Here is a 26,733-nt window from a genome sequence, read left to right as displayed (position 1 = left end):
TTTTAATCTATTTACATAATATTTACATTTGTAAATGTATAAAAATCCAGAAAGGCTACATACTAAACTCAGTGGTGGTTACCTCTGGGCAGTCATGTTTGGAGAGGACTGTGAAATCTGCTTTTTTACTTTCCACATTTTTCATAACCAGTACATATTTCTTTTGTATTTTATTAATTTTTTCTTTTCATTTTATTACCATCTATTGAGTGCCTACTCTATGCCAAGTTCTATGCTAGGTGCTGGGGATATAAGTATAAATATGACCTAGATAGACATGATTTTAAAGTAAAGGAAATTTCTTTTTAAAAGTGCTATAATATAACAGAGATATAAAATTAAAATATATATTGTTTCTATAATATAAAATAAAATGCTATTTTAAGTTAGACCTACATATCCATCAGATCACTGTCTGATTTGCTACATTAAACTGTACATGCTGGGAATTATCTGTATAATAAATCATTCTGGATCTTTTTTACCTGGCACTGACTAAAGAGATATGGGTGTTCCTTCCCAGAAGTTTGTTCAGGAGTGAGCCACTGAAGAGCAGAAGATTTTGGAGATGTCTCAAAAGAAATTTCTATAATGACTTCTTGATTTCTGTATGAAACAAACAAATATATTAGTAGAGTATAATTCAGTCTAACTAAAATTTGAATTCATAACACATACACTGAATAATATAAATAATATTTGATAAGATCTCATAACTGATTGAGAGTAAGATCTAGGAATGTCACATCCTAAGTGGGTAAGTTTGCCTTTCATGTTCCTACCTAAAACCAGCTTGTGGGTCCTTTTTACTCTGTCATGCTACCTGCTTATGAAAGTGTAACAGCAACAATGAATACAGGATACGTGTTAGAGACTCTGCATTTGTGATATCATGTAACCTTTTATGACAGTGGGAAAGTGGACAAAATACTTGTGGAACTTCAGTTACCACACTGATGGGTGCCAGAGCATGACACAGTGGTGCTGGTCTGTAAAATGTTACTAGGCAAACTAAGTCAAGAAATTAACAGTAGCATTTAGAAACTTTTAGTAATAAAAAATGTGTGCTTCCATTTAATCTCTTCTTCCTAGTAATTTCACTTTTATTGCATTTTATAAAAGAATCAGTTAGTGACAGACTGGAAATAATGAAAATTGGTCCTTCACCCCAGACAGTTTGAACAGCACTGATAATGAGCAAACAGCAAGAGTTTGGGAGACCAGAAAATATGCCTATGTTCAATCTTGATGCTACCACTTATTGGTGCAGGCAACTTGGGCAAATTATTTGACCTCCCTATGCCATAGTTTCATCATCTGTAGAATGGAATTAATGGTATCTACCTCACAAGTTATGTGTGGGCATTTCCTTTCTTTTTATTAGATGGGACAAGAATGCATGAGGACAGAAGATTAAAGATGGCAGTGTGAGAGGTGAGACAGAGGCTTCATCTTAAAACTGCATATAATATGAAAATATAATTAATACAATTAATCCTGAAAGAGCAACAAGAGGACTGCACCAGACTGCATACACCTGGAGAAAAGAGCAGACCTCACAGAACAGGGTAACGAACCAAAGCTGTGGCCCGGCAGGACCCAAGCCCTTCCCCCACCCCACCTCACCAGCAGGAGGAAGAGAAACAGAGTAGGGAGGGAGTGGAAGCCTGGGACTGCTGAATATCTAACTCTGGAGATCTGCTCTGGGAGCACAAACCTACATTTCATGGTGCTTGCATGGTACTCTCGTAATTAGGGGGTTGGAAAGCTAAGACAGGCAGAATTCCTGGAGAGACTGAGATTCCAGCTGCTTGTGGAAAGCAAGGATCCATATCTTGCTGCTCTAGGACAAAAGAAAGGTGGGCAGTCTGAGAGACTTCCTAACAAAGCAGCCCTTAGCAAGAGGGCTGCTAAAAGGGCAAGGATTGCACAGAGCTTACTGCTAAGGAGAAAGGACAAGTAGACAAAATTGTCCGGGTGCACTCTGCCCAGCAGGTTGGGAACTTTCACAATCTTCAGGTGCTTCAGCTCCCTGGCTGGCTACAAAGCTCCACGGACCCCTTCTGTGATTCGCAGCCTACTGTGCCTTTCTCCCGGCCAGCCCCACCTGGCTCACAAACCTGCAAAACCCTACCCTGGTGTAAGGCCAGCCAGAGGGAAGATCTGTCTACAGCAACTACAAACGCAAAGCATAGAGGCTTATACCTCTGTGCTTGGCCCACTGGTTCAGGTAGTAGAGACAGGCATAGCAGCCGGGAAGCAAGAAACAGCTCTTTCCTCCCCCAAGGCACCAATACCATGCCCCTGCAACCCCCGACATTGCTTCAGGGGCTGAGCAGCTCCAGAGAGTAGATCTTCTGGACACTAGAGGGCGCCATATACAAATATGAAATGCCAAAGGAACATGGTTGAAAGTAAAATTATTAATACAACTACTGAGAAAGATTTAAATGATATTGACCTCATGAATCTTCCTGAAAGGGAGTTCAAAATAAAAATCATTAACATGCTCATGGAGGTACGGAAAGATATTCAAGAACTCAGGAATGAATTCTGGTCAGAGATCCAATTGTTGAAGACCACAGTGGGGGTTATTAAAAGCAGATTACGCAATTTAAGTAGTAGCTTAAAATCTATACATGCTGAAGTTACTCTACAAGAAGATATGTCAAAGAAATAATCAATCTTCCCATGTTTTCTCCCGCCTGCTACTTCTATAGCTTTTCTTCTTCCTTCCTAATTACAACGAATTCTTAAATAGAATTCGTGCCTCATATCAAATTTACCGAGTATCATAACTCCTCCAAGTGGTAAAGATACCTCAAGACAAATGCTGGGCATAGAAGCCACAGGGCATAAATATGCAAAGAAATAAAAAGCTAACCATTTCAAACAATAAGGCTTCTCTCTCACTTACCAACTTCACATTCCCCTGTATGGCCCCGGAAGATGACTGGTTAGCCAGAGACAGGTAAGATTCCTCAAGGGAGGAACAACCTAAGACAGGCACAGTCGCAGGGGGGCCATCAGGTGAGAAATTGGGGATCAACAGAGGTGAGGCTTAGAACCTCACCCCCCCTGTTCTGAGAGAAATCTTCTGCATATGTGGATGTTTTATTGCCCTTGTCTAGCTTGGATTAACACATAGTCTACAGGCACACACCTGATCATCTACATTTGCTCTCTTACAACACTAAACTATGTTTTCTACCTTTATGTTGTATCTACCTACCACTTCAGCATCTTATTAAAAATAATAAAGAGAGAAATGTGGTATTCACATATAAATCAAGTATAAAAATCAAATGTGTATTCATATTTGAACTGACTGTTTATAGTTCATAATACATGAGCAAAACCAAAAGTTTCTGTGATGACTGCCCTTGTACTGTTCACCATGTAACTTATTCACTATGTAAGAATTTGTTCTCCATGTAAGAACTTGTTCGTTATGCTTCAGAAGATTGGAGACTGACGAAAATTAGGCTGGGGGTGGATTAATGATTGTGCATTGAGCATTGACTCCCCTATACAGAATTTTATTGTTGTTAACAACCATTTGATCAATAAATATGAGAGATGCCCTAACAACAACAACCAAGAAAAAGTACACACTTCCAATTGTAAAATAAACAAGCAACCGGGATGTAATGTATAGCATAAGGAATATAGTCAAAATATTGTAACAACTTGGTATGGTGATAGCTGGTACTTAGAATTATCATGTATATAAATGTTGAATCACTGTGTTGTACACCTGAAACTAATGTAATGTAATACTGTGTGTCAACTACCCTTCAATAAAAAATAATTATCTAAAAAAAAAAAAAAAAAGCAGATTAGATACAGTGGAGGAGACGATAAATGAAATAGAAACTAGAGAAGAGGAATACAAAGAAGCTGAGGCTCGGAGAGAAAAAAGGATCTGTAAGAATGAAAGAATATTGAGAGAACTGTGTGACCAATCCAAGTGGAACAATATTCGCATTGTAGGGGAATGAGAAGAGAGAAAAAGGGATAGAAAGTGTCTTTGAGGAGGTAATTGCTGAAAACTTCCCCAATCTGGGGAAGGAGATAGTCTCTCAGGCCATGGAGATACACAGATCTCCCAACACAAGGGACACAAGGAGGATAACACCAAGACATATAGTAATTAAAATGGCAAAGATCAAGGATAAGGACAGACCAATAGCAGCCAGAGAGAGAAATAAGATCACATACAAAGGAAAGCCCATCAGACTAACGACAGACTTCTCAACAGAAACCTTACAGGCCAGAAGGGAGTGGCATGATGTATTTAATGCAATGAAGCAGAAGGGCCTCAAACCAAGATTACTTTATCTGGCAAGATTATCATTTAAATTTGAAAGAGGGATTAAACAATTTCCAGATAAGCAAAAGCTGAGAGAATTTAGCTCCCACAAACCATCTCTACAGTGTATTTTGGAGGGACTGCTATAAATGGAAGTGTTCCTAAGGTTAAATAGCTGTCACCAGAGGTAAAAGAACCACAGTAAAAAAAGTAGAACAGCTAATTACTAAGCAATTGCAAAATTAAATTAACTATCCCCAAAGTCAATCAAGGGATAGACAAGAGTATAGAATAAAAGAAAAAAAAACCTTTAGATTGTGTTTGTAATAGCATATTAAGTGAATTAAGTTAGAATCTTATAGTAAGGAAGTTAACTTTGAACCTTTGGTACCCACGAATCTAAAGCCTGCAATGGAAATAAGTACATACCTATTGATAATCACCCTAAATGTAAATTGACTAAATGCACCAATCAAAAGACATAGAGTCACTGAATGGATAAAAAAACAAGACCCATCTATATGTTGCCTACTAGAGACTCACCTTAAACCCAAAGACATGCACAGACTAAAAGTGAAGGTATGGAAAAAGATATCTCATGCAACTAATAGGGAGAAAAAAGCAGGAGTTGCAGTACTTGTATCAGACAAAATAGACTTCAAAACAAAGAAAGTCACAAGAGACAAAGAAGGACATTACATAATGATAAAAGGGTCAATCCAACAAGAAGATATAACCATTATAATATCTATGCACCCAACACAGGAGCACCTATATATGTGAAACAAATACTAACAGACTTAAAAGGGGAAATAGAATGCAATGCATTCATTCTAGGAGACTTCAACACTCCACTAACTCTGAAGGACAGATCAACCAGATAGAAAATAAGTAAGGAGACAGAGGCACTGAACCACACATTAGAACAGATGGACCTATCGGACATCTACAGAACTCTACATCCAAACGCAGCAAAATACACATTCTTCTCAAGTGTACATGGAACATTTTCAAGAATAGATCATATACTAGGCCACAAAAAGAGCCTCAGTAAATTCAAAAAGATTGAAACTGTACCAACCAGTTTCTCAGACCACAAAGGTATGAAACTGGAAATAAATTACACAAAATGAAAACCTCACAAACACATGGAGGCTTCACAACATGCTCCTAAATAACCAATCGATCAATGACCAAATAAAAACAGAGATCACGCAAAATATGGAGACAAATGACAACAATAATTCAACACCGCAAAAACCTGTGGGACGCAGCAAAGGCCGTGCTAAGAGGAAAGTATATTGCAATACAGGCCTACCTCAGGAAAGAAGAACAATCCCATATCAACAGTCTAAACTAACAATTAACGAAAATAGAAAAAGAAGAACAAATGAGGCCAAAGTCAGTAGAAGGAGGGACATAATAAAGATCAGAGAAGAAATAAATAAAATCAAGAAGAATAAAACAATAGAAAGAATCAATGAAAGCAAGAGCTGGATCTTTGAGAAAATTAACAAAATATATAAACCCCTAGCTGCACTTATCAAGAAAAAAAAGAGAATCAACTCACATAAACAGAATCAGAAATGAGAAAGGAAAAATCACTATGGACACCACAGAAATACAAAGAATTACAAGAGAATACTATGAAAAATTATATGCTAACAAAATAACCTAGAAGAAATGGACAACTTTGTAGAAAAATACAGCCTTCCAAGGCTATCCCAGAAAGAAACAGAAAATCTGAACAGACCAATTACCAGCAATGAAATTGAACCAATAATCAAAAACCTACCTAAGAACAAAGCACCTGGACCAGATGGCTTGACCGCTGAATTTATCAAACATTTAGTGAAGACCTAATACTCATCCTCCTTAAAGTTTTCCAAAGAGTAAAAGAAGAGAGAATACTTCCAAACTCATTCTATGAGGCCAGCATCACTCTAATACCAAAACCAGGCAAAGACACCACATGAAAAGAAAATTACAGACTAATATCCCTGATAAACATAGATGCAAAAATACTCAACAAAATATTAGCAAACCGAATTCAAAAATACATCAAAAAGATCATCCATCATGATCAAGTAGGATTTATTCTAGGGATACAAGGATGCTACAACATAGAAACTCCATCAACATCATTCACAACATCAACAAAAAGGACAAAAACCACATGATCATCTCCATAGATGCTGAAAAAGCATTTGACAAAATTCAACATCCATTCATGATAAAAACTCTCAACAAATTGGGTATAGAGGGCAAGTACCTCAACATACTAAAGGTCATATATGACAAACCCACAGCCAACATTATACTTAACAGTGAGAAGCTGAAAGTTTTTCCTTTAAGATAGGGAACAAGACAAGGATGCCCACTCTCCCCACTTCTATTCAACACAGTACTGGAGGTCCTAGCCATGGCAATCAGACAACACAAAGAAATAAAAGGCATCCAGATTGGTAAGAAAGAAGTTAAAATGTCCCTGTTTGTAGATGACATAATATTGTACATAGAAAACCCTAAAGAATCCACTTCAAAAGTACTAGAACTAATATCTGAATTCAGGAAAGTTGCAGGATAGAAAATTAATATGCAGAAATCTGTGGCATTCCTATATACTAACAATGAACTAGCAGAAAGAGAAATTAGGAAAACAATTCCATTCACAGTTGCATCAAAAAGAATAAAATACCTAGGAATAAACCTAACCAAGGAAGTGAAAGACCTATACTCTGAAAACTACAAGACACTCATGAAAGAAATTAAAGAAGATACCAATAAATGGAAACATCCCGTGCTCATGGATAGGAAGAATTAATATTGTCAAAGTGGCCATCCTGCCTAAAGCAATCTACAGATTCAATGCACTTCCTATCAAAATACCAACAGCATTCTTCAGCAAACTAGAGAAAATCATTCTAAAATTCATATGGAACCACAAAAGACCCCAAATAGCCAAAGCAATCCTGAGAAGGAAGAATAAAGCTAGGGGGATTATGCTCTCCAACTTCAAGCTCTACTACAAAGCCACAGTAATCAAGACAATTTGGTACTAACACAAAAGCAGACCCATAGACCAATGGAACAGACTAGAGAGCCCTGATATAAACCCAACCACATATAGTCAATTAATATATGATAAAGGAGCCATGGACATACAATGGGGAAATGACAGCCTCTTCAAAAGCTGGTGTTGGCAAATCTGGACAGCTACATGCAAGAGAATGAAACTGGATTATTGTTTAACCCCATACACAAAAGTAAACTCGAAATGGATCAAAGACCTGAATGTAAGTCATGAAACCATAAAACTCTTAGAAGACAACATAGGCAAAAATCTCCTGAATATAAGCATGAGCAACTTCTTCCTGAAAGCATCACCTCGAGCAAGGGAAACAGAAGCAAAAATGAACTCATGGGACTACATCAAACTAAAAAGTTTCTGTACAGCAAAGGACCCCATGAATAGAACAAAAAGGCATCCTACAGTATGGAAGAATATATTTGTAAATGATATATCCGACAAGGGGTTAACATCCAAAACATTTAAAGAACTTACACGCCTCAACACCCAAAAAACAAATAGGCAGAGGATATGAAGAGACAGTTCTCCAAAGAAGAAATTCAGATGGCCAACAGACACATGAAAAGATGCTCCATATCACTAATCATCAGGGAAATGCAAATTAAAACCACAATGAGATATCACCTCACACCAGTAAGGATGGCCAGCATCAAAAGGACTAAGAACAACAAATGCTGGCAAGAATGCGGAGAAAGGGGAATCCTCCTACACTGCTGGTGGGAATGTAAGCTAGTTCAACCACTGTGGAAAGCAATATGGAGATTCCTCAAAAAACTAAAAGTAGAAAATACCATTTGACCCACGAATCCCACTCATTGGAATTTACCCAAAGAGTACAACTTCTCAAACTCAAAAAGACATATGCACCCCTTTGTTTATTGCAGCACTTTTTACAGTAGCCAAGATAAGGAAGCAAACTAAGTGTCTATCAGTAGATGAATGGAAAAAGAAGATGTGGTACATATACACAGTGGAATACTATTCGGCCATAAGAAAGAAACAAATCCTACCATTTGCAACATGGATGGAGCCGGAGGACATTATGCTCAGTGAAATAAGCCAGGCGGAGAAAGACAAGTGCCAAATGATTTCCCTCATTTGTGAAGTATAACAACGAGGCAAAACTGAAGGAACAAAATAGCAGCAGACTCAGAGACTGAAGAAGGAACTAGTGTTTACAAAGGGGCAGGGGTGTGGGAGGGTGGGTGGGGAGGGAGGGAGAAGGGGATTGAGGGGTATTATGTTTAGTACACATGGTGTGGGGGATCACGGGGAGAACAGAGTAGCACAGAGAAGGCAAATAGTGAATCTGTGGCATCTTACTACACTGATGGACAGTGCTGCATTGGGGTATGTAGGGGACTTGATAATATGAGTAAATGTAGTAACCACAATTGTTTTTTCATGTGAAACCTTCATAAGAGTATATATTGATAATATCTTAATAAAAAAAAAAGAATGCATGAAGACATTGGCCACTGAAAGGAGATTACCCTTGTTTTAGGCCTATGGGTCTCCACCATTTTTCTTCTTTCCAATATATCAAGGACTGGAATATAGTCCGAAAATGACAATTCTGGCTGCCACTTTCTTGAATGAGTTACTTTATTTCTCTGAGGTTCCCTTTCCTTAAATGTAAAGTGAAGATCATACCATGTAAGTTACTTAAAGATAAGATAAAAGAATGCATCTAAAGTACTTATCTCAATATTAGCATGTAGAAACGGTTCTGTTTGTCATTGTTATTAGTCCATTAATTAATTGGCTGGCCTCTGGGCCTACTAGACAAGGTGAAAAATGCTCAGCTTGTCAGTTTCCCAGGTGATCCTGAAATGCCTCCTTAAGATGGCATGCTCCCATCATCACTCTAGATACTAGTAAAATGATGAGGAAAGAAGTTATGAAAAGTTCTGTTCTTGAGTGTTCTTTTTTTTTTTGTAGATAATTATTTTTTATTGAAGGGTAGTTGACACACAGTATTACATTAGTTTCAGGTGTACAACACAGTGATTCAACATTTATATACATGATAATTCTAGGTACCAGCTATCACCATACCAAGTTGTTACAATATTTTGACTATGTTCCTTATGCTATACATTACATCCCGGTTACTTATTTATTTTACAATTGGAAGTGTGCACTTTTTTTTTTTTTTGTGAGGGTATCTCTCATATTTATTGATCAAATGGTTGTTAACAACAATAAAACTCTGTATAGGGGAGTCAATGCTCAATGCACAATCATTAATCCACCCCAAGCCTAATTCTCGTCACTCTCCAATCTTCTGAAGCATAACAAACAAGTTCTTACATGGAGAACAAATTCTTACATAATGAATAAGTTACATGGTGAACAGTACAAGGGCAGTCATCACAGAAACTTTCGATTTTGCTCATGCATTATGAACTATAAACAGTTCAAATATGAATACTCATTTGATTTTTATACTTGATTTATATGTGGATACCACATTTCTCTCTATATTATTATTATTTTTAATAAAATGCTGAAGTGGTAGGTAGATACAAGATAAAGGTAGAAAACATAGTTTAGTGTTGTAAGAGAGCAAATGTAGATGATCAGGTGTGTGCCTGTAGACTATGTGTTAATCCAAGCTAGACAAGGGCAATAAAACATCCATGTATGCAGAAGATTTCTGTTCTTGAGTGTTTTATACAATAAATTTCCTTAGTATCTTTACAACATGTAACTTCAATCTGAACTGCAGATCAGGCGGAGGAAGGTATCAATTACTACACACATACAAACTAAAATAGCACAGGAAAACGTCTAAATTAATTAAAAATATTTTCCTCCACTACTTAGCTGTAAAAGAGAAAGATGGTAACATTCATACTTGCTCAGAGGAATAGGAAGAGAGATTTCCATTGGTGATCCTTTGTAGCTTTGTCTTTCTCCAAGAGCATATTTGACTTCTTGTCCATTGATGACCACCTTTTCTATTGTAAGGTCCTTTGTATCCAAAATCTAGAATTAAATTAATATTTTTAAATGAAAAGAAAATAGTTTTATATACCAGATAAAACTAGTATTAGATCTAGGTAGCCACAATGATTACAGAATAGAGCTAGTTGCTAAAAGGGAGTAAAATACTGAGTGAAATCATAAGAATTAAAGGAGTCCAAGGTAGTTAGTCTAGGTCTCATGTTTAGGACTGTAAGCTTCCTGAAAATTTTTGGGTTCTAAAATTTGCATATATATTGTTAGGTAATTCTAGGATCATCACACAAATTTTCGGCTTTACATAAAAGTCAAATCTAAAAATGCCTTTGCTACTCTCTCCTAAAACTTCTCTGATATGAAAAAATTTATCTATAACTTAAATTTCTTTCATCTTGACTCCTCAATATATCTCACCATATATTTCTTCCTAGAATTTATATAGTGCAACTCTTGTGTATTTTCATATATCCAAAAATTAAAACAAACCTTGAAACTTGTTAGGCAAACAAGCAGGCCGTACATCACTGCTACACACCTATGAAGAAGCCCAACCTGGTGTGGCAGTTTTGACCAGTTGACCCTACAGAGGATTGTGGGGGCATATCTACTTGTCCTGGCCGACTAAGGACAACTGCTTTGAGCAGGGAGCAGCAGCAAGTATCAGTGTTTTCCACAATAATGCTCTATCTGAGCTCTAGAAACCATAAGCTTTCATTATTTCTCAGTTAATCTCTGCTCTAGAATCTTCAACCTATGGCACAAGACTGTTTCCAAACAGCATAGACAAGCCTCCCATATTACTTTCAAAACTTTACTTGATCCTTCTGGCCACTCTGATAATGAGTCGTTTTTCTCCTTTCTTTCTTAAACGCCAAGGGTGATAATCTATGGTTGCTACTTGCAGTTCCTCATCAATTTCTCATCCGTTTCCCCTCTTCAATCTGGCTTCCAGCTCCTCTGCTACTGAAAGGGCCTTTTCTTGCCATATGCTTCACTCCCTTATTCTTACTCACGCCCTCACTGTCAACTAATACCTCTGTGCCACGGCACAAATGGACTACCATTTGTGTTATCCCCTCCCCCAGGACTTCAGCCAGGTATCTCTACCTGCCTGCTTGACATTTTCATGGGAAATACTGCCTTAAATTCAGTAGGCTTCTAAAAACTCCAAAAATGAAGCCACTGTTATGTCCTTCAGATCAACTCTGTCCCCTGGTTTCTCTATTCTGTTAATGCAACTCCTCAAGGTACCTACAGTTTGAACCATTCGAACAATCTACAGTTGATCGCAGTTTCCAATCCTGCATAGCCAATTAACAAGTCTTTCTTTCACACTGTCCTCACACTTTCTTTTCTTTCCTCTACCACCACCCTAGGTAAGGTTCTCCCTTAGAACTGCCTACTATCTGACCTCCCTACCTCAGGCATCTTTTCCTGGAAATCTGGCCTGTAATAGCAAAGGGAGTTAGATGGCCAGTTGCCTCTCTTTTATATTGGTTAACTTGGGTGATAAGCTCAGGAAAAGTCACAAGAGCAATCATACTTTGATTCCCACCTCTCTAGAGCCAACAATATTTGGTTGGGAAGAAATTTCTACCCTGGTTTAATTTTTTTTTTTTAATTTGTTGAGAGAAACCAAATTCATTATGAGTACCATCAGTTTCCCTTCTAATGGGTTATTTCTTCTGGATTACTTTCTTTTTGGTGTACCTCAACTGTTGTCCTTACTCTAAATCAGAACTGATTTATCTTTCTATACTTACCTGTTCAGAATATATGGTTTTATTGTTTATATCTTACTATGAATAATAGAGTTACTTTGTCCCTTCATATTCTAGGACCAATTTCTGAATATCTAATTTGTTTTAAAAACTTGATTTGAATATCTTTGTATTTAACTGCTCATGATTATATTTTCTCTTATAACCATAAGAATGAATTTGTTGGGTCATTTCTCAGTGGAACACATTTTATTTTCTGTATTGCCTAAACTTTTCAAATCTATTCCAAATCAGAAGTCAAGTTATTGTTGTGACTATTTTTTGTGAAACGTTTTTCATATCCTCTGTACTTGTTATAGCAGTTGGTCCAACACTCTCCTATAGCACTTATTGTATTACATTATAATGATGTTTTCTCCACTAGATTGAGGACCCTTAGAATGACAGAAAATGTTATTTAGGTTTGCATTCCCAGGGATTAGCATAGTGCTGAAAAAGAGTAGGTGTCAATTAATGAATGAAACAAGTAATGGACCAAGGGAAAATACAAAATGCAATGTCTAAGCTATATATCTCAAGTTCTCACCTCAGCTATCATTCTGAAATTAAGAAATTCTCTTTAAATTTCAGTAATAAATGTTATTAAACAGTTAATCAAAAATAGTAATACAAAAGAAAAACAAAAGAAACTTGACAGTTGACAAGCTGAAATTAGTACTTTTAACAAATTTTTATTGAATACCAAATACATGTAAGGCCATGTAAGGTACCTATACATATAGTTATAAGAAATAGACCACAACCAACAGTAAGAAGTTACTGAGGATATAATTTACTGTATCTCACAGTATCCTCTCTGAATAACACCCCCAAAAAGAGTTGTACTTCTAAGCAGCTGGCCAGTTGAACATAGAACTGATTCCCTTTTTGCATAGGATGCTGGGAAGCTCCATGTCAACCTCATGGCCCATTTCTGTGTTAAGAGCTTTATGCCACATGTTTTGTTTTTCCTTTCTTTATTCTCTCTTCCTCCAAATACTATAATTTTTTTTCAGTGACAAATGAGAAGTTCTTTTTTGCTGAAGTATAGTTGACATAATAGTTTCAGGTGTACAACATAATGATTTGACATTTCTATACACTACAAAATGCTCATAATGATAGGTATAGTTCTTATCTGTTACCATACCAGGTTATTGCAATATTATTGACAATATTTCCCATGCCATACTTTTCATCCCTGTGACTTATTTCATAACTGTAAGTTTGTAACTCTTGATCCCCTACACCTATTTTGCCTATTCTCCCTACCTATCTTCCACTGGCAACCACCAATTTGTTCTCTATGAGTCTGTTTCTGGATGTGTGTTTGTTTTATTTTTAGATGCCACATGTAAGTGAAATCTTATGGTATTTGTTTTCTCTAACTTATTTAGTATAATACCCTTTAGGTCCATTTATGTTACTGCAAATGGTGAGATTTCATTCTTTTTATGGCTGAGTAATATTCCATTGTGTGTATGTATATATATATATATATATATACATATATGTAATGTATGTATATATATATATGTGTGTGTGTGTGTGTGTGTGTGTGTGTATATATATATACACACACCACATTTCTGTATCCATTTACCTATTGGTGTACACTTAGGTTGCTTCCATATCTTGGCTATTGTAAATACTGTGATAAACATAGGAGTACACATCTTTTTGCATTAGTATTTTCAGGTAAATATACAGAAGTAGAATTACTGGGTCATATGGTACTTCTCTTTTTAGTATTTTGAGGAACCCTCGTACTGTTCCTTCAGACTGGCTGGACTAGTTTATATTCCCAGTAATAGTGCACAAGGGCTCCTTTTTTCTCCACATCCTCGCCAGCATTTGTTCTTTCTTGTCTTTTTGATAGTAGCCATTTTGACTGGTGTGAGATGGTATATCATCGTGGTTTTGATTTGCATTTCCCTGATAATTAGCAATGGTGGAGCATCTTTTCATGTGTCTGTCAACCATCTGTATGTTGTCTTTGGGAAAATGTCTATGTAGGTGCTCTACCCATTTTATTTTATTTTATTTTTATTAAGATATCATTGATATACACCCTTATGAAGGTTTCACATGAAAAACATTGTGGTTACTACATTCACCCATATTATCAAGTCCCCCAATACCCCACTGAAGTCACCATCTATCAGTAATTTTTAATGTTACACTGAATATGTTGTTTTATGCAGTCTTGAATTATTTTGGCAACAATGCAGGGCTTAAATTAAAAAGCTTTATGACTCATTATATCTCTATTTACATTTTCTTCCTGTCATTTGCAGAGTGCTATAATGAAAAAGCCATGGGGTTATTGTTAAAAACAAAATCCAAAGCAAAAAACACCTTGAATTGACTTTTAACTCAGCCATTTACTTAGTGATGACTGGAGGGTTAGAAGTCAGAAAGATCTGTGTTCAATTCCTGACTTCTGCCACTTAAAAGTGTATGATCCTGGCTAAGACATTTAAATTGCTTTGAACTACCAACTGACACAACACCTAAAAAATTGAAAATTTCCATAAAGGAAACAAATGTTTGAAAGTTATCACAAATGAGTGCTCAAACTCAGTGCAAATAACCCAGAACCCCAAAAGGATTTTTAGAAAAGCTGGGAATTAGTCCTCTTAAAGCTCCTTCAACATTCCCCAGCATCATGGACTCCAGGAGTAGAGAGGGAAAGAACACAGGATGGCTTCATCCTGCACTGGCACAGGTCCTCTGCTGGTGATGGTGAGGTACGATGCCATGGCACCTTCAAAGTACAGACAGCACTCATCAGTGCAGCCAGTGCAAAACCGAGGCACTACTTTCTAACTGAATTTACCATTAATTCATTAAATTTGTGTTCCTTTACATTCCAGGTGCTATAATAAGAACTTGAGATACAAAGAGCTACAGAACATAGTCCCTACCTTCAAGAGTCCAAAAATCTAGTGGAGGAAAGAAATAAGCTAACTTGGAGTAAATAAAACCAAACTTTTGGCTTTGGGTTGTTATAAATAAGCAAAAGTTAATATAAAATAAATTATAAACAGGAGCACTGTACTACAACTAGCCTTCCTTGTGTAAAATCTAACATTACTATAATTCTAGGTTCTGATTTACTTAAAAGCAGTTCCAACCAGCAACCATAATTTAAAACCTTACTTCTCCTTAGATTTTGGAAATGCCCAAACAACAGGTTTTTAGACTGGGACATTCTTTTTAAAACTTAAGGATCCTGACTTGTTTATTCACGGAACAGAGGTAAAGCTTTTATTTTTACAAAACAGGTGAGAGTGCAAGGTCTTATTAAGCAGTAATATGCTATCAAAATTTACTTTCTTTTAATAAGAGGAGAGATTGCATTGAAACAGGACGTCAGTTCAACCAATCCTGTCTGGGCAAAGCTGCATATAATAAAAGACAGCATGGTACTTCAAGCTGACCAAAGTACAACCTACGGGGAGATGAGTACCTTCTTGATTCTAATACTTTAATTTTCTTCCTTATAGTACTTTTGGCGACTACATATCAAGACTTAGAGGTATCAACACATTTTTCAAGTCAGAATTCATCTAGCAAAATGTTACAGGACAAAGAGTAAGAAAGTTACATACTCTGTCAGTTCATATTAAGGAACTCAAAATACAGGACTACTTTACAAGCAGGAAAAAGAGTCATAAGCACCACCACTTCTTATCTAAACTTGTTATGCCCAACTAACTGACCTCACTGACTTCCTCCATCAAGCTTACAACATACAGGTGATCTGGTTGCTTATTGCTGTGCTTAGTAGATATCACCACACATTACTTTATGCAAAGTACATTATGGCTGGTCTTTTCTGTCCCTTTTATTTCTAAAATGCTCATCCATGAAATTCTGCAGGTGAATGGTACAATCCAAATATCAATTTGAGTAAGAACACTGAAAGCATGTTCTGTTTGTACAGATAAAATTAAATAACATCCCAAAAATCTAAACGAGTTTTCATCTTTCAAGGTGACTAGCCAGTCCGCAGAGGGACCTATTTTCTAAGAAACACAATAATTACTAACTCCTTGGAACCAACTACGAATACGTTGTTTTGAGACATCCTTAGAGAGCTTGAATGGCCTACCCGTCCTTAAATTATTAGAAGAGAACTGGGATAAGAATGAAAGGTAGGAAGGACATGATCATGGAAAAAAGGAGCTGAATCTAGAGTTAGCAGAGACGGAAGGAAGTATCAAAGCTGGAGGGACAGGGGATCTGGGGCTGGGAGTCCTAAGCGGTTTGAGAACGACAGGCAAGGAGATTGCGGGGAAAGGACTACCTTTTCCTGCAGACTTGCGGATTGAAATAAAGGTGTGTGGGAGGTAAGCATGGGATCCGGCATCGGCAGAATGTATGGTCTGAGACTTAAGACACTGGACTGAGGAAAGTGTGCTGGGGGCTGGAAGAAATCTAGGGCCTGATAAGGGAGTTCTGGGCTGCAGGCCGAGGAAACGGGGAGGCCACAGCGGGATTAGGCTGGGAACCAGAATTGGGGTGGAGTGGGGGGAGGATTTGTGCTAAAATGTAACCTGAGTCCTGGGTGAGGAGCCGGCGCGTGGATCCCGCGCGAAGCTGTGCTCAAGAACTGGGGAGGAGCCACACGAAAGGAGACGCTTAAGTGCTGGGTAGGGGTGAGGGAGGGATGATATGGGGTGAGGGAGGCGGCTGTAGAAACGGACGCTGAGAAATGAGTGGTAACTGAAGAGGAGGTGTAGAATATGGGCTGTGAGCTGCGGATGAACACCGAGGGAAGCGAGGGGCAGGGCCGAGCATGAGGCCGGGCAGAGGCCGCAGCAGGGTGAGGGACGAGAGGCGGGCAGCCGGGGGAGAGGCGGCATCGGGCGCACGTCCCACTGTACCAGGCTGCGCAGATCGTCCTCCTGAGACTGGACCGTGAGCGCGGCGGTCCCGGTCAGCACCCGGCGAGTGAAGTCCACGCTGCAGCGCAAGTGCAGGTGCTTCGTCCGGCAGACGGAAGCCGGAGAGGCCAAGGAGCACGTATCCACAACCTCAGGCATGGCTCTGGGGAATCCCGCCGCTCGCCGATCCGGACCCCAACGCTCAGTGGCCAGACGACCCAACTGAGAGCCCGCCGGGGACGGAGGGAAGTAAAGAAGGGAAGGAGGTTTGCGGTGCCCGTCGGGAAAGTAAGTTTCTTAGACTCAGAGAAGCGCGGGGTACGGCGTGCATGGAACTACAAGTTCCGCGATGCAGAGCGAAGCACGCTTTGCTCCCTGGGAATGTGTGTGTCGAGCGGTGCGGTGAACGCAGAGGTTGCCCCTAAAGTGCGGAGGAGGAGTCGGGGGAGGGGGAAGAGGAGGAGGGGAGTTAGAGGAAAGGTGGGCTGACAGAAATGGTGTGAAGTGCGATGGGGAAATCAAACGCAACGGTTCCGTTTTAGTTCCATTCAGTTTCAGTGGGAACTGCAATAATAATAATGTCAAGTCTGTAAGTGATAATCGCGAGGGCGGGACAGGATAAAACGCGCTAAGAGGCCTGTTAGAAAAACAGGCTCTCAGGCAGTTCCTCGTTAGTATAGTGGTGAGTATCCCCGCCTGTCACGCGGGAGACCGGGGTTCGATTCCCCGACGGGGAGAAGCGTATGTATCTTTTTCTTGCGATACATTACACTCAAAAAAAGAATGATCCCACCAGCATTTACAAAACGCTAAAATGAAATAAAAGTTCAGTGTCAAGAAAGCTGGAAGGTTCACGTTTTAAGAGCTCTATTGTTGCTGGTTTGTCATGTTGGCAATTCGGTTCAAGTCACCTAGCTTCTGATAGTTAAGTGAGAATTTCTTTAGCGTTTATTATGCAGATATTCAGGCACTGGAGATCTAAAACGGAATGACATCCCGCTTTTAGAAACTTAGGAAGATTACTTCTATATACTGTACTGAAAGAACTCTGTGATAAAGAGTGTGCTGCCCGCAGATAAAGACTGCAATGCAGAGCCAGGACATCTAGCTCAGCTCTGGGGCCCTTCCCGAGAAGGTGTGGAAGGACTGAAGGATGACCTGCCTTTAGGACAGGACCTCTGAGTTGAAACTGGAAAAATTGGAAGAGGATGGGTCTCAAAGGACGTTAAACAGCTGTGCCTTTAATCCTGAGTGCATGGATGGGGGAACCCATTGAAAAATTTCAAGCAGGGTTGACATAGTCTGATTCCTTATCAAGAGAACACTGGTATTATTCAGAGAATGGATATGAGGTATGAAAACCAGAGGCAGGAGAGTTAGGAAACTAATAAAATAGTCCAGGAAGAAGAGGCTGGGAGACTGACATAGGTAAGTATAAGTAAGAATAGAGAAAGGAAGGAGTGAATACTTAAGAGATAAGTGGATTCACAGATTTAGAAGGAATCTAAGGTGATTCTCAGATTTTGGTCTTCTGTGGTTGAGTAATCATTAACCAGAGACAGAGACCATATGAAGTGGACAGACTTAGGTGGGGAGATCCAAGTTTAATTTTGAACATGTGGAGTTGGAGAGTGTATGGGAGCCAAAGTGGTGATGTCTGTGAGTCACTTGGATATTTAAGTCCATAGCTCATAATAAAATACAACATCCCTAACTATGAAATCCAAGGTATGAGAACAGCACATAATGTGGTGGGTGAAATTGTAACAGTCAGTAAGCTCAGCCCAAAGACAGTGTGTAAAGAGAAGAGCATTGAAAACAGGGTGGAAGCTGGGAGAACACCAGAATTCAATAAAAAATGGCTACAGGATGGGGGAGGTAGGATCCTTTCACAATGAGTACATCTATCAAATCACCGTAAAGTACACCTTAACTTTCTTACAATTTTATTTGTTAATTATACTTCAATAAAGCTGAAATTCTTTTAAAAAATGGAGGGGTCTAGAGTAAGAGGAACTCATGAAATAAACTAGAAAGAGCCAACTAGCAATGTCAAATGTAGCCTAGAGGACCATTAAAATAAAGAGTAAAAAGACTCCTTTGGATCTGGTAATTGGAGAGGAAGAAGGGAGGATGGTGGTTTTGTTGACTTGTTTAGTTGAAGGTGGATGCCGGAGAGCAGTGGACTGAGAAGTAGAAGAGGGGATATAGAAGACAGGCTTCTCTGTTAAGGCATTTGGCCAATGTGAGAAGGTAAGATAAAAGTAGAATAGGAAAGAATGTGGCATTGAGAAAGTGATCTCTTATTTTTTACAGAGTGACTTTAACATGTTTACATATAGAGGTGAAAGGGTTTCTAGAGAAGAAGAAATTGAAGATTTAAGAAGTGTGGGGAATGGTTGATGAACTGAGTACTCGAAAGTGATGCACAGATTCATTCTACATCAATATGATCTAACAATTAAATTTGGCTCCAGCAACAGATAAAGATGCTCTGCTTTTGGGTATTCTTGTGTTAGCCCCTGCAAGCCAAAGGAAAACAAAACAAAACATCCCTACTATGAAATCTAATACCTTTAATGTGCATAAATCTTAATTTCAAGGGGCCTAAGAAGCCATGATATGATTGACATTTGCAAACATATTTTGAGGCCTCAGAGTGTTCCGGGTGTTACTAAATCTAGAGTGACAAATATGATGCTATAGAATTGATTCAGTCAAAGAATACACAAATGATCTTCCTTATGGAGAAAGGATTGTTTGTCTTAAAAGAATGTCAATATTATCAATCTTCCATTATTCATTATCAGGAACCCACAGAGTTTATGCCACTGTGTTCAAGAAGAGACTCAGAGATAATAGCAAATGAATTCCTCAAATTGCTGAATAGATTAATCAAAAGATACATATAGAGTAGGAATTGTTTTCTAAGAGAACACTACCCACCAAATACACAGTGTATAAAATCAGCAATTCACAAACAATAGGAGTGTTATTCATATCCAGTGGTGGATCAGAAATAGTTTTATCAGTGAAGCTTTCTATTGCTTCTATAAAATAGGGGTTATATGTATCAGTGTTTATATATGAAAAGAGACTCTATTAAGGATGAAAAAGATGATTTACATAAAGCTTTATGAAAAAGAAATCGTACATATATTTACAAAGCCATATGAATAGGAAGTATTCCAGCTCTACCGCTTACCTGGAAGAGATATTTCATTCCTCTAAGGCTCAATCCCCTCAGGAAAATTGAGATACCTGTGCTTCATGGGGTTGTTGAAAGGATGAAATGAGTTAATACATGTGAACTATGCTTGGCATAAAGTGACCATTCATTACATGTTAACAGGTATTATTTCTGTTGGTTTTTATTTTGGCTATTTTGACAATTTTAATACTTATTTTTCCTTGTTTTGTTAGCAAGAGCTTTTAGGAAAACTTGAGAAAAGAGAAGCAACCAAGATTGGGAAAGCAGATGATGCTAAATTAGACCTCTAAAAAGAGTTCGCAATATTAGTAATGCTCCTATCTTTTTGAAATACATTTACATTGAGGAAAGTTAGGAAATTGTAATTGGTGCATTAAAACTTTCTTTGAAAGGATGTAAAGACTTCTCCTTGTTTCTCCCCCTGACTTCACATAGACCTTTCCTTTCTTTAAGTAGTCAATGCAATTTGCAGATACTTAGTAAGTGCATTCTAGATCCAGGACCAGCAGCATTAGGCAGTCTCCTCAAAGCCTCCTCAGAAATGCAGATCTCAGGCCTCACCCCTGGCCTACTAGATCAGAATCTGCATTTTAACAAGGTACCCCAAGTGATCATGTGCCTATTAACCCACTGCCTTTGAGGCTCAAAGGATAATTTGGGGGCTGGTGGAAATTCAGTTTAAGAGTTAATAAAAAGTGTCAGAACTCCTTCTCTTGGAGTCACGGCCTCAAACCCTTAAATCAGTACTCCCTTAATAGACTAATGTCACCCCCAACACAGCACCTGCCACACTGCATAAATGTCAGTGTATTTGGTGGTCTCTCTGAGTAGATGGAATGTCCTTAAGTCCCAGACAGTATTTTTCCCTGTATGAGCGTGTGTGTTGAATGGACGAACAAATGTGTAAATGAATGAATGAAATTTCATATGAGGTTCCAGGCATCCTTTTATTAAATATTTTACTCTGTGTTGACTTTGGAGCAAAGAGAAAGCTCACTTCTGAGCCCTTCCTTGCCCTCTGATGTCACCAGGCACTATGTTCGCTTGCAACAGAGAATGTCCTTACCACCCTCTTGCTAACCGATAAACACTTTAAAAACATTTTATTGAAGCATTCCTAATAGTGCAAATATCATAAACATATATAGCTCGCTAAACTATAAGTTGAACACACCAGTGTAGTTAGCACCTGCATTAGATAGGAACGTTACCACTATCCCACTAGATGCCCCCTCAAATTCCCTTCTAGTCCCTAAAAATCTTGCTCCCCAGGGGTAACCACTGCCTGACTTCCAGTAACATATTACTTCTACCTGTTCTGCAATTTATATTTCCTTTATGTAAATGGAAACATCCAATATCTCATGCCTGGCTTCTTCAGCTCATTCTGTTTGTGAGAGTCCTCCATATTGTTGTGTGTAGTTCCAGGTTGTGCATTCTCATTGCTGTGTGGCAGTACATATGTGGGTAGATCACAATATGTATACCCATTCTATTGTGGATGGACATTAGGGTAATTTTCAGTTCTGAGTTGTTATGCTATGGACATTCTAGAATTTTGTCTTCTAGTGAACGTATAGCCAGGTTTTGATGTGTTGGTTTAAAGCTTGGACAGCTTAATTCATGCCAGGTTTCATACCTTTGGGACTGCTTACACAAAGCTAAGAATCATTCATTGCAACAACCGAGGTTTCATAATTATGAATACAAGCCCAACAAACCCCCAGCTTGGGTAAGGGAAGGTGAATCAAGCAGGGCAGGAAGCTATTTTCAAGTTCCAAGAAAAAATTCTTGGTAACTGCTGGTCTAGATCACACTTTATTTCCTCTCAGTCGCTCTTTCTGTTTCCTAGGTGTACCTCATTGTAAGAGTCCACTGTACCAGTTTGGGGATTTTTTGACTCAGAGATTACAGCTCTATTTCCATTTTTGCTACCAAGTAGCCAGAGGTGTTTCATCAAAACAGGTATTTACACCTTTTGTTCTGATGTTTAAAGCGTGAGTGGAGTTTGACAAGTGTCTGCAGGGTTTTGTTTTCACAGTAGTTCTGTTTCAGACTGCTCTGCTCTGGGCACAGTTTCTCCTGTTCGCCAACAGGGCAGATTATTGCTGCTTACTTGTGAAATGTGTCTTCAGCCAAGATTAACCTAAAGGCTTTCTTCTAAACCTTCTTCCCATCTGCAGATCTGTGTTTGAAGAACTTACTAATGTTTTGTCATTTCTTTTAAAAAGACTCTCTTACGGGGTTTTGGGAGTTGAGCAAACTCACGTAAGAGATTAACACAGTTGACCCACTCTTCACCTTCTCCCTCAGATGTGTCTCGATATTTCTCAAGCCAAGTCACTCACTTCCACATACCTCCTCACCTGGCCTCACCTCCTGTTTCTGAGCTGCTTCCTCTTGGCTCCAGCTCAGGGCCCTCTCCAGGAAGGCTCTGCTTCCTTTTTCACAGACACACCTCACCATGCTCAACTTTACTCATCCAGGTCACCATGCTGGAAGGCCCTGTCTGCCTATTTGTTCACTGGCCCCATTCTCCATAAAATATTGCCCAGTAAATGTTCCTGTCTTGGTCCTTAATTTTTCTGAATGGGAACTTTACACACACACACACATATGTCTGCTCAATAAAACTTGTTACCCCCAAATCAATGCCTTTTGTGGTCATTTGGAAACACATGAAAGCTGTGAAAATTTTGAATTGCCTGAAGCTCGCATTCCCAGCCTGGGTCGAACAAGGCAAGCTCTGCCTCTTCTTGTTTCTGCTTCTTACACTGTAAGCAGGTGTCCTTTGTGTGGTCTTGAGTGTCATGTATTTCACATTTTTGTACTTTTCATTTGGTGATTTTGCTGTTTAAAATGTCTTCCAAGCAAATGCTGAAGTATTTTCTAGTGTCCCTAAGTGCAGGAAGGCTATGATGTGCCTCATGAAGAACATGTATGTGTTAGAATAAGCTTGATCCAGGCATGAGTCAGGGTGCTGTTGGCTGTGAGTTTGATGCTAATGAATCACCTGCATATTAAATAAGGCGTCTTTAGACAGAAATACATATAAAACAAAGTTACGTATTGACTGGTTGATGAAAATACTGTGACCAGAGGTTGTATTTCTACTGAGAGCAACGGTTCAGATTCATTAATTCAGTGTTCATTGTGACTTTACATATATAATCACTGCAAAAAAGGAGAATCAACTGTGAATATTTCTTTACCTTACAAGTGTTTCTTCAACCTCTCTCTCTGTCCCCAAAGGAGTTAAGGTGGCCAGCTTCTTCAAGGCATACTTTATGTTTCCCTTGACTCTCTCTCAGCACCCAACCTGGTACAAACAACGCGGTAGGTCCTCAGGAGATGGGAAGGGCATCAGAGAAGGGAGGCAAGGGAGAAAGGAAGCAACAGAGGAAGGAGAGATGTTGGTGAGAGACAATATAGCATGGAAGCTGAGGTTGCTGCTTTGTTAAAGAGAGCTTGGATTCCCAGAATTTCTCAATCTCGTAGTCCTCAAATGCTTCCTCTTTATTTCAGAGAGGAATCATTAAAGTAGAATAATATAAAATTAGAAATTAGAAATTAAGTCACATTTTGTGATAGATTTGGCTTTTAGTTCTGCTCTTTATGGAATCCGTCAAGCAAATCTTCCAGATTCCTTTGAGTTGTTCTATTTTCCCTTCTCTTTCCTTCCCCAACTATCCCCACCTTGGGATGGAGTGGAATAACTCTGGAACTCCCCAACTCTAGGCCAAAAGGAAGTGGGTACCCCTGGAAGACATATATACAACACTGCAATATTATCAGACATCTTTCATGGGTGCCAGACAACATGGAGGCCTGCTTGTCCCTTGGAAGTTCATAAATGTATTGGGAAAATGGAGCCCATAAAATGAAACTGCTGAAGGTCAGTGTGAGAGACTCAGTAACTGAAGGGTATTCAGGTGGATCAGTTGGCAAATGCTGTAGAAGTTCAGTGGAGAGTTCAGTGGCCATCTTTCTGGAAACTGAGGTTTGCATGTTAATGTGGAGCAGGGGTCTCATTCTTTTTATTGCTAACCCATATCAGGAATAATTTGAGGACACACCATCAGTAAATGTGCGGCTATTTTTGCTTGTTTATAAATTCTCTACCTGTGTTAACGTAATAAGTGAATATCTCAAGGCACAAAAGACATTGAGGGCAAGGTTCTTTGTTAATGACAGTGAATATAAGCCTTTATTTTAAATAACTATCTTAATAATATGATTTGCATAGTGGGTGGCTACCTTCTTGTCAGAGCTAATTCAATCATATTGCTTGGTTTGTTAAATCCTTGTGCCCGCCTTATCTTGGAGTAGGGCAAGCATATTTCTGCCATTTTCTTGTTGCTCACTTATGCTTCATTCTAACTTCTGCACTGAGGCTGCAATTTATGAAATGTGACCTGTTGAACTTTGAATTAACTGAGTGTCCAGAAAAGTCATGAGCCTGTACAAGTTTTAACCAGAAGCAAAGGAAACACTAGCCCACTGAGAAAACTTAAAGGAATTGTAGAAGAACAAAATACAGTTGTTGATGATTACATCTCCCAAGTCAGGCCTATGAAGCAGACCCCTTACATAAGTAAAATTAGAGATTAAATATTTTCTGCCTGCCTCCAAGTGATTGCTATGTGCATATGTCCATCCCACTTTGGAAACCCCTCCTGAATGAATGTGTAAAGTTTGGATGGGTAATTGAAATGGAAATTGCTTCCAATGAGGTTGATGGTTAAGAGCAAAATCAGATACTAAAGGCAAATTCTGAAAGATAACACACTTTTTGAACACTCAGATGTGTAAATCCATCACATTTTGCACAAGATGCCTATGTGCTGTGGAGCTGTCTGCCAACCCTGGCCTGGGATTCATTGAGGTTTCCTGTCCTCTAGAAGTGGAGGAAATAGCAGCACTGGAAAGCTATCTTTCCAGCTTTAAGCTGCATCACTGAGCCTTGAAAGTGACATATCATCACTTCTACCATATTGTACTGGTCACACAGACCAACCATGATACGATAGGAGGGGACCACACAAAGTCATGAATACCAAGAGGTGGAGATCACTGGGGGCCTTCTTGAGGGCTGGCTACTGCCATGATGTAGGCATATTGCCAGCCCTATTCTACAGAAGAGGAAACTAAGGCTCTAATAAATAATTTGCTCAAGTCAGCTCAGTTTGCAACAAGCAGAGCTGGAGTTCAAACCCAGGCAGTGTGATCCCAGAGCACATCCTTTTTGAGCATTGCCTCGTACCTTGGCCTCACCACAGGCCTTTTTCTACTTCCTTTCTTCCCCCTACTGCACAAAACATTGCCAATAAGGTGCATTTCCTTTTGCTTAGACCATTTGAAAAGTCATTGTTTCTTAAGGGTGGAGGTTGGAGGGTTTCCGAATAATGAAATACAATGAGAACATCTGGCCAAAGTACCTAATGTGAACTTAATTAATTAATTAAGAAAATGTAACATGCAGAGTAGGGATAAGAAGACCATTCACCCAACTTCAGGGACTGACATTTACAAAAAGAACACAAGGCAGAGGGGGTTGTGTGCACATCTTGTTCAGTTCCTCTCCTTTGTTGTCAGGTTGTTGTCTAATGAGGCTGGGTACACTAAACTGTGCAAGATTTTGCTAAAATAAGTCTGCAAGTTTAGACCTTAAGAAACAAAAGCCAGAGGAGAAACAATTTCCTATAAAATGCGGAACTGTGGGATAACAGCTTCACAATAGTATGACTGCATAGAGGGCAATTTATATCTAAGAAGGAATGGGACTGCATATGATATATAATGTTACTTGTATAAATGATCATGAGAAAGGTCAAGTTTTGTTGTTCTTTGGTTGTGATTCTTTTAATTAACCAAATTTGTACTGTATTACACTAAGCAAGTATAGACTATTTTTTGGTTGAAGTGTAATTGACATACAATATCATGTGAGTTTCAGGTATACATCATAGTGACTCAATATTTTTATGCATTTGAAATGAGCCCTACAGTAAGTCTAGTTACAGTCTGTCACCATGCAATGTTATTACAATATTTTTTACTATATTCCCTCTGCTGTATATTAAAGCCCCATGACTGTATTTTAGAACTGGAAGTTGGGACCTCTTAATTCCCTTCACCTATTTCTTCCACCTCCTCCAACCTCTTCCTATTTGGTAACCAACAGTTTGTTCCCATATATGAATCTGTTTCTGTTTTGTTTTGTTTCTTAGATTCCATATGTAAATGAAATCATATAGTATTTTTGTTTTCTCTCTCCAACTTATTTCACTGAGCATAATATCCTCTAGGTCCATCCATGTTGTCACAAATGGTAAGATTTCATTCTTTTTTATGGCTGAGTAGTATTCTATTGTGTATATGTACAACCTTTCATTTATCCATTCATCTATTGATGGATACTTAGGTTGTTTCCATATCTTGGCTATTGTAAATAATGCTGCAGTGAACATAGGGGTGCATTTTTTTCTCTTCAAATTGGT

At 38.7% G+C, this 26,733-nt stretch overlaps 1 protein-coding gene and 1 non-coding gene across 3 annotated transcripts in view; one reads left to right on the top strand and one right to left on the bottom strand.

Moving 5' to 3' along the window:
* The window catches only part of LTA4H (leukotriene A4 hydrolase), a 48,653-nt gene extending 31,380 nt beyond the window's left edge, over positions 1-17,273 (bottom strand). The window contains exons 1-3 of one of the 2 annotated variants that reach the window (XM_036891334.2): positions 17,023-17,273; positions 10,264-10,394; positions 486-606 (exon numbers count right to left, since the gene is read on the bottom strand). In XM_036891334.2, coding sequence (XP_036747229.2) covers positions 486-606; positions 10,264-10,394; positions 17,023-17,181 — 411 coding nt within the window. In that variant the 5' untranslated portion in view covers positions 17,182-17,273. The remainder of the gene's footprint in view (positions 1-485; positions 607-10,263; positions 10,395-17,022) is intronic. The other variant, XM_036891331.2, reaches the window with a different exon arrangement.
* A 414-nt stretch (positions 17,274-17,687) lies between these two features.
* TRNAD-GUC (transfer RNA aspartic acid (anticodon GUC)) lies at positions 17,688-17,759 on the top strand. The gene has a single exon. It is a non-coding gene; the product is annotated as a tRNA-Asp (tRNA).
* The last annotated feature ends 8,974 nt before the right edge of the window (positions 17,760-26,733 follow it).

The sequence above is a fragment of the Manis pentadactyla genome, chromosome 10, assembly GCF_030020395.1.
Source record: "Manis pentadactyla isolate mManPen7 chromosome 10, mManPen7.hap1, whole genome shotgun sequence".
Lineage (NCBI taxonomy): Eukaryota > Metazoa > Chordata > Mammalia > Pholidota > Manidae > Manis > Manis pentadactyla.
The sequence above is the reverse complement of the archived record's forward strand: the minus strand, read 5'-3'. Positions and strand labels throughout refer to the sequence as shown.